The 7,981-nt window shown below is 39.2% G+C and overlaps 1 protein-coding gene across 2 annotated transcripts; it reads left to right on the top strand.

Moving 5' to 3' along the window:
- The first annotated feature begins 5,588 nt into the window (after positions 1-5,588).
- hcar1-3 (hydroxycarboxylic acid receptor 1-3) lies at positions 5,589-7,616 on the top strand. Of its 2 annotated transcripts, none has more exons than XM_060924655.1 (2): positions 5,589-5,653; positions 6,203-7,616. In XM_060924655.1, the coding sequence occupies exon 2, from the start codon at positions 6,321-6,323 to the stop codon at positions 7,293-7,295; it is 975 nt and encodes a 324-aa protein (XP_060780638.1). In that variant the 5' UTR covers positions 5,589-5,653; positions 6,203-6,320; the 3' UTR covers positions 7,296-7,616. The 2 variants fall into 2 exon arrangements, with proteins under 2 accessions (XP_060780638.1, XP_060780639.1); XM_060924656.1 differs by having other exon boundaries at positions 5,625-5,653; positions 6,208-7,616.
- The last annotated feature ends 365 nt before the right edge of the window (positions 7,617-7,981 follow it).

Below are 7,981 nucleotides of genomic sequence, written 5' to 3'. Positions count from 1 at the left end.
TATACACTGCTGTGCACCTCAATAAACCGAATGGTAATTAGTCTTTTGATTTTTCCGTGAGGTTTGCCTTATGCAAAGAAAGACAGCATAGACGTTTTTTCCTCCCTATAAGTGGGGGGGACCGAACGAAGTGAATTTAAATCTGGGTGGGACGAACGCCCCCCCCGTCCCCCCCTCTATCTGCGCCCGTGAATACGGGGAGAAATGGACCAGGAGCTCATTTGTAATCGAGCTGCTGTTGAGTTCAGACCTCATCTATATCGAATTTGCTCAAAGTTACAGTAAAACTGTATCACCATGGATGCTGAGAGACTTGCTATGATTGGTGCTAAACCAACTTCATACCCCCGCCGAGCCAAAGCCCGCATGCGCAGAACGCCGCTATACCAACGCTCGCTACCGCTAAAGCAACGCCGGCTTCAGCGGTGCACCGCTAAGCCAACGCCCGTGTTTTCGATTTTTTTTTCCCATTTTGTGCGCGGTGACAAGCGTTGTCGAAATTCAGCCCCCCCTCCCTACCATTCAAGGAACGCTCCAGCAAAGTTCGGGCGGTGTGACCGGGGCCTAACGTTATTCTTCTTTAACCATTCTTTGGTAGAACAACTTGTGTGCTTAGGGTCATTGTCTTGCTGCATGACCAACCTTCTCTTGAGATTCAGTTCATGGACAGATGTCTTGACATTTTCCTTTAGAATTCACTGGTATAATTCAGAATTCATTGTTCTATCGATGATGGCAAGCCATCCTGGCCCAAATACAGCAAAACATGCCCAAACCATGATACTACCACCACCATGTTTCACAGATGGGATGAGGCTCTTATGCTGGACTGCAGTGTTTTCCTTTCTCCAAACATAACACTTCTCATTTAAACCAAAAAGTTCTATGTTGGTCTCATCCATCCACAAAACATTTGTCCAATAGCCTTCTGGCTTGTCCACATGACCTTTAGCAAATGGCAGATGAGCAACAATGTTCTTTTTGGAGACCAGTGGCTTTCTCCTTGCAACCCTGCCATGCACACCATTGTTGTTCTGTGTTCTCCTGATGGTGGACTCATGAACATTAACATTAGCCAATGTGAGAGAGGCCTTCAGTTGCTGAGAAGTTACCCTGGGGTCCTTTGTGACCTCGCCGACTATTACACACCTTGCTCTTGGAGTGATCTTTGTTGGTCGACCACTCCTGGGGAGGGTAACAATGGTCTTGAATTTCCTCCATTTCTACACAATCTGACTGTCTGACTGTGGATTGGTGGAGTCCAAACTCTTTAGAGATGGTTTTGTAACCTTTTCCAGCCTGATGAGCATCAACAACGCTTTTTCTGAGGTCCTCAGAAATCTCCTTTGTTCGTACCATGATACACTTCCACAAACATGTGTTGTGAAGATCAGACTTTGATAGATCCCTGTTCTTTAAATAAAACAGGGTGCCCACTCACACCTGCTTGTCATCCCATTGATTGAAAACACCTGACTCTAATTTCACCTTCAAATTAACTGCTAATCCTAGAGGTTCACATACTTTTGCCACTCACAGATATGTAATATTGGATCATTTTCCTCAATAAATAAATGACCAAGTATAATATTTTTGTCTCATTTGTTTAATTGGGTTCTCTTTATTGACTTTTAGGACTTGTGTGAAAATCTGATGATGTTTTAGATCATATTTATGCAGAAATATAGAAAATTCTAATGGGTTCACAAACTTTAAAGCACCACTGTAGGTGTGAATGTGAGTGTGAATGGTTGTCTGTGACCTGGCGACTTGTCCAGGGTGTACCCCACCTTTCGCCCGTAGTCAGCTGGGATAGGCCCTGTAGAACAGGATAAAGCGGCTAGAGATAATGAGATGAAATGAGACAAACATGTTCCTTGCACAAGTCTCTCCACTCCTCTCTTCCTTGTTACCTTTTACTCTGATTTTGTCTCTCCCTCTGTTCTCCGTTTGCGAGTGCAGTTTCCTTTAAAAAAATACTTTCCTTTTCTTGTAGTTTTATTTAATTATTGATACTGCACCCTCTTTCAATACGGGCTTATAGCTAATGCTCCTCAACAGATCAGAAGTCTCGTACGAGTCTTCAGTAAAATGTGCAGAGCAGAAGAGAGACCACTTCATAGCCGCCCAATGTGCCCATGAACTTCTCGCAAAACACATCCAAATCTTTGCAGTTTGAACATTCTTGGGCCATGAATGCAACATAAATCCACCTTCTGTCATGTTGCTGCACCGGCCAGCAACACATCTACGTGGTATGGTGATAAATTAGCTCAAAATGGAGAATCGGAGTTGCAGTCAGCTCTGTGTTTTAGTATAGCAAAAATGGCAGTGAGACCGATAGCCTTCCTGCTGTGACGTTACGGACATCAAGGTCATTCACTCAGACCGCTACCTATATGAATCACTTTAATCGTCAAAATTACTATATTAGATTTATTATTAACGCTTAAAACTATTCCTGTGCCATTTCTTGAGGTCTCAAGGTATTTATAAACGAAAGTGAGGCCATGGCTCTGCATATATGCTTTAAATTACAATGAAGTTATAAAGGTAAGAATTCACAAAATAACAGATACTCAGGATTAAGAACATATTCATTTTCTTTAAAAATCTAAATTTAAAGCAGCATTACATTAAATGCCGAAGTGTAAAAACATGGCAATGACAACTGAAATTGCCTAAAAATAAATAAATAAATGAATAAATAAATACATACATACATCATACATTCTCTCACTCAGGAGAAATTAAAAAGAAAAAAATATATATGGAACCACAGACAGACCTTAGAGTCAACAATGCTGAAGCACACCTACAGGGCAAGTACACTTAAACATAAGGCACAAATATTTTAATACTTTATTACATTTTTGTTAAGTATATCTTGATCAAAAGTTTAAGTATAAGCTTAATATACTTAGACTTTTCTATATACAGTACTTTTCAGTATAAGCCAAGTATACTTATATATAACTTTATTAAGTATATCTCTGATAAGTAAATAAAAAGTAAACTGAAAGCATACTCTCTTATTTTTAGTTTAAAAGAAGTATACTAGAAGGACACTTGAATAAACTTCTTTTTTTTGTAAGGGACAGCTTCATGCCAGCTTCATCTGGATCAGTGTAAATCACTAAAGTTGGAATATTGAGGCACCTTCTTTACACCAATATATCTGTGTGAATAGGGCTTAAAAAACTAGCTAGGCAAAGCGTTCACCCCTTTTCATATGTCTAGGCAGGGTAAAGGCTTGCTTCCTGTTAGCAAGGATCAAATGCTTTCACAGTTATTAGTTGTACAAGGGTGATAACACACAGTGCCCACCCACATCTGCATGCATGAGCTCTTGGACACCTATGTTTGGCTAGTGTCACTGTAATTAACAGGGGTATGAGAGATTATACATCTCCTCCCAAGAGCATGGCCAATTTTGCTCTCTTGGGCACCTGGCATCAGGATTCAAACCCACAATCTCCAGTTTATAGGGCAAAAGCGTCAATTGCATCAACTGGATGCTGCTTCGTAACATTTTTAATGCTTTGTAAATTGTTTGTATTTATGTTCCTATTTTTAATTTACTGCTTAGGTTAGAGTAGACTGTTCTGATCATTGATACACTCACATTTTTGGTTGCAAGCATTTGTGCTGATGTATGGTGGACTACTTCCTTTTGCATTTGCGGTCATGTCACCCCTGAACTGCTCGTTTCTTTGAAAGTCACACATGCCTAAAATTATACAAATAAAACATTTTATAGACAGTATTTGGTTTCTGTGACCCTGTTGCAAGTTATTTTTGACTTATTTGGGAAAAAAAAGATTGTCAGAGTTAATGTTGCAAGTAAGGCACATTTGATTTTATCAGAGTTTATATCTTGTGGTAAGTTGATTTTAAGGTGCAGTTTCCTGCATGTCAGGAAACATCAGTGCTAATTTATTGTCACCTCTAACTAAAGACAACCCTCAAGGCTATTAGTCTATTTGCTACTCACATTTTTTAAGTTAATAATGTTGCAACAAATAATCTATCAATAATGAACAATTAATCTAATGTGATGTTCAATTTGCAAAGTACACACACACACACACACACACACACACACACACACACACACACACTTTGTTTGCTCATATGGTCAATGTGACTACAAATGATAATCCCTAAGGAGCATCTTCACTTTTTTATAGTCTATAGTTATTTATCATGGCTACATATAAAATGTACAACTGAAATAAATATAAATCAAAATTGACATACATTGAGCCTTTTAACACCATCTCAAGGCTATGTTGAAGCACACATGTGAATGGAGCAAAAGTGAGGCAATGAAATGTCTGTAGAAGAAATCTCAGCTTGACAACAGAGCCAAGAGATGAATGAAAAGAAACATATATTTAAAGTAGACGGCCTTTCGGGTTCATAAAATCTGTGAACTTTAGTTCCCTCTGAAATTTGGTCATTGTGATATATGCTTATTTCTGTAATATCTAAAAAAAAAAACATTCTGTGGCTGGGAAGTTATTTAATTTGAAGGGATTCCCTAGTAAATAATGTGCATGAAATCGCTTGCTTTGTGCAGTCAAGCAGACAGAGGTCCGTGTGTGCATGCGCAGGTTTACCTTTCACCATGCACTGACAGTTACATCATTCTATCACTAAACGAACAGCTGATCATACCGAGGTGCTCGCTGACCTTCGCAACATAACGTCTTCCGTTACTGTAGCCGGTCTTTCCTGTTTCATTCACACACTCACGCCCTTCATTTTTCTCTCCTGTTTCAATTTTGTATCCCACAATGCCTTGCGCAAACAGGGGAAGCCCATCATGTGATGCATGGCATAGTCTCTTGTTCTGCGTCATGGTGAAGCAGGAAAAAATCTCATCTCATTATCTCTAGCCGCTTTATCCTGTTCTACAGGGTCGCAGGCAAGCTGGAGCCTATCCCAGCTGACTACGGGTGAAAGGTGGGGTACACCCTGGACAAGTCGCCAGGTCATCACAGGGCTGACACATAGACACAGACAACCATTCACACTCACATTCACACCTACGGTCAATTTAGAGTCACCAGTTAACCTAACCTGCATGTCTTTGGACTGTGGGGGAAACCGGAGCACCCGGAGGAAACCCACACGGACACGGGGAGAACATGCAAACTCCACACAGAAAGGCCCTCGCCGGCCACGGGGCTTGAACCCGGACCTTCTTGTTGTGAGGCGACAGCGCTAACCACTACACCACCGTGCCGCCTGCAGGAAAAAATAGCAGAGAATTTAAGGCCACGTGGCCCTAACTTCATTGATTGTTCTATTTAAGAAGAAAAAAAAATGAATAAAATTGGAAGTCTGTGATTCGAATTCAGTAGGTTTCGGTCCAGTAAACAGAAATAATTGGGTGTCAGGGAGAATTCTTTTTATGACCTAAACTTGAAAAATCTGAAAGGCAGTACAGCTTTGACCTTACCTAATTATCTGTTAAGTATTAGCCTGGGTTCTTTACAATTAACCAAGATTTAAAATTACTTCTCGGAATTAACCATGATGTTGTTCTAATGCAAGAGGGGAGGAACCTTGCTTAAAAGTGGTAGCAGTAGCAGTTTCCTTTCTGTACTCAGGCTGATGACTGATTAAGACTCACCCAGTTTCTCTAGTAAGTAACTGATACATTTCTATGAGATATGCACTGATATAATTGCATATACATTAATACATATGTATGTAATACATACACTTAATCTGAATACTTTATTTGCATTTATGCATTTTTGGGGTGGGGGGCTAAAAACCTGATTCTACTATTTGTTGAATTTCTAATATATTTTGGATAATGACATAAGGAAGTATTTGTTTCAGTGTATTGTCTGTAGTATATCATATGTTGGTATTGCTCTTATAATGCTCAAAGAACATGGCATATACTGTAGCTATGTATCATTAATGCAGGTTGATATGTATTATATTTATGCTTAATGTTTTCCACAAAAAGGAATATTTTAATAATTGAAGCACTTATTATGGATTTTGTAGCAAAGTCTTAAGCACCTAATCATTTCAAACAGAAAAAAAATGAACAAGATATCATGGTAGTGATACTATTTAGATTACTTTGGTGACAGGCCCAGATACTGTTGTACAATTGTCTTTAAACATTATATTATTTAAAAGTTGCACAATTTCCTTTTTTTGTGTGTTTTGACAGCTCAGCTCTTCAACCGAAGTCCAAAAGAGGAAGCTCAATTCACAGTTACAGACACATGAAAAACGCAGGGTGGTAAAAGAGAGCATCAGAGTCAGATTTTGAAATTTCATTAAATATCATGCAGCCCAATAACAATACAACTTGTGATGCGGAAGTAACAAAACTGGCACCTTCTGTTCTCCCTCCTTTACTTATTGTTGAGTTCCTGCTGGGCCTGCCAGGAAACCTGATGGCATTGTATATTTTCTGTCGCCACCTTCAGTCTTGGAAACCCAGTATCCTGTTTCTCTTCAACCTGATCCTAGCAGATTTTTTCCTCTTGGTGAGCATGCCATTTCGAATTGATGCCTACCTGCACTCTGAAATCTGGGCGTTTGGTGATGCTTGGTGTCGGATTAACCTCTTCATGCTTGCAGTCAATCGAGCTGCAAGCATCAGCTTCATGACTGTTGTGGCTGTGAATCGATATTTTAAAATTGTCCATCCACATAATAAAATCAACTACATTAGCTTACGCCAAGCTGGAGGGATCTCTTGTTTCATCTGGGTGGTGGTGATCTCCTTGCGGATTCCTCTGCTGACTAATGAACTTCTTATAAAGAAGGACAATGTTTCTTACTGTCGGAGCTTTAGCAAAAAAGACCTGCCATTTGGTTTGAAACTACACTATGGGCTATATGTTATTGAGTTTTTCCTCCCTCTACTGATACTACTCTTCTGCTCCATTCGAATTTCCTGCATATTAAAACAGCGGCAGATGAACCGAGATAAGAAGGTGCAACAGGCTATTTACACCGTCCTAGTAATTGTTGGGATCTTCATCTTTTGTTTCGGCCCTGGAGTTGTCATAGGACTGATTGCACTCTACATGCAAAACCGACTGAACGTATACTGTAATGCTTACAAAATAATCAGTCAGTTGTTCGTCTTGTCCATCGGGTTCACATACGTAAACAGTGCCCTGGATCCTGTCATCTACTTATTCTCCAGCTCCTTGTTCCGAAACGCAATAAAAAAGTGTATCAGCCAAATTGGGCTGGGGCAGTTACAGCTAAGCCGCCGTGATAGCTCAGTGATTGGAAGTGATTCCTAAGAAGGTGATGGTTTCTGATGGAAAACACAAAGTGCCATAAGATTTGAACTGATATTGTGTAATTTGTTAATTATGCCTGAATGTGACTTCTATTAATGCAACAGTATAGTGACTATTAAAATACCTGGCAATTTTTACAAAAAAAATGTTGCCTGGTATTTAAAACTTCACAACAATTTACCTTCCATAAGAGTAATCCAGATGGTTGTAGATGGTTGTAGATGGCTGTATGGAAATTTCAGTTTCAGCTTTAGTTTCTTTCTTTTTTTGTAATGCTGAGTTTTAATTGTATGACATAAATGAAACATTTGTAGCATCTTAGGTAAGATAAAATTATGTCTTGCATTTGTAGTGAGCAGTATAAGAAAATAATATGGTTAGCATAGACATAGTGTGTTCTTAAAGTAACTGTGGGGAAAAAAGGGCTCCACTGCATACACCACCACATACCATTATACAATATATTGTTCAATAGTAATAAAGACAACATATATTCAGAACTAATATACTGGGCACAAGTTTAGCAACCATATTCTAAAATGAAGAAATCCCATAACATTCCAAAAGCATATGACAGACTATCGCATCAGACAAAACACAGCATGGATCATCAATTGATGGCTGAAATTTCTAGAGGAAAATTATCCCAAGTGATGAAGCTTAGTATGATTTTAATAATAATGCAC

The sequence above is a fragment of the Neoarius graeffei genome, chromosome 7, assembly GCF_027579695.1.
Source record: "Neoarius graeffei isolate fNeoGra1 chromosome 7, fNeoGra1.pri, whole genome shotgun sequence".
NCBI lineage: Eukaryota > Metazoa > Chordata > Actinopteri > Siluriformes > Ariidae > Neoarius > Neoarius graeffei.
Note: the sequence above shows the minus strand (reverse complement) of the source record. Positions and strands in the feature narration are given on the sequence as shown.

Bases quoted from the DNA above. Each gene is read 5' to 3' on its own strand.
- hcar1-3 (XM_060924655.1), top strand. From the start codon at position 6,321: ATGCAGCCCAATAACAATACAACTTGTGATGCGGAAGTAACAAAACTG.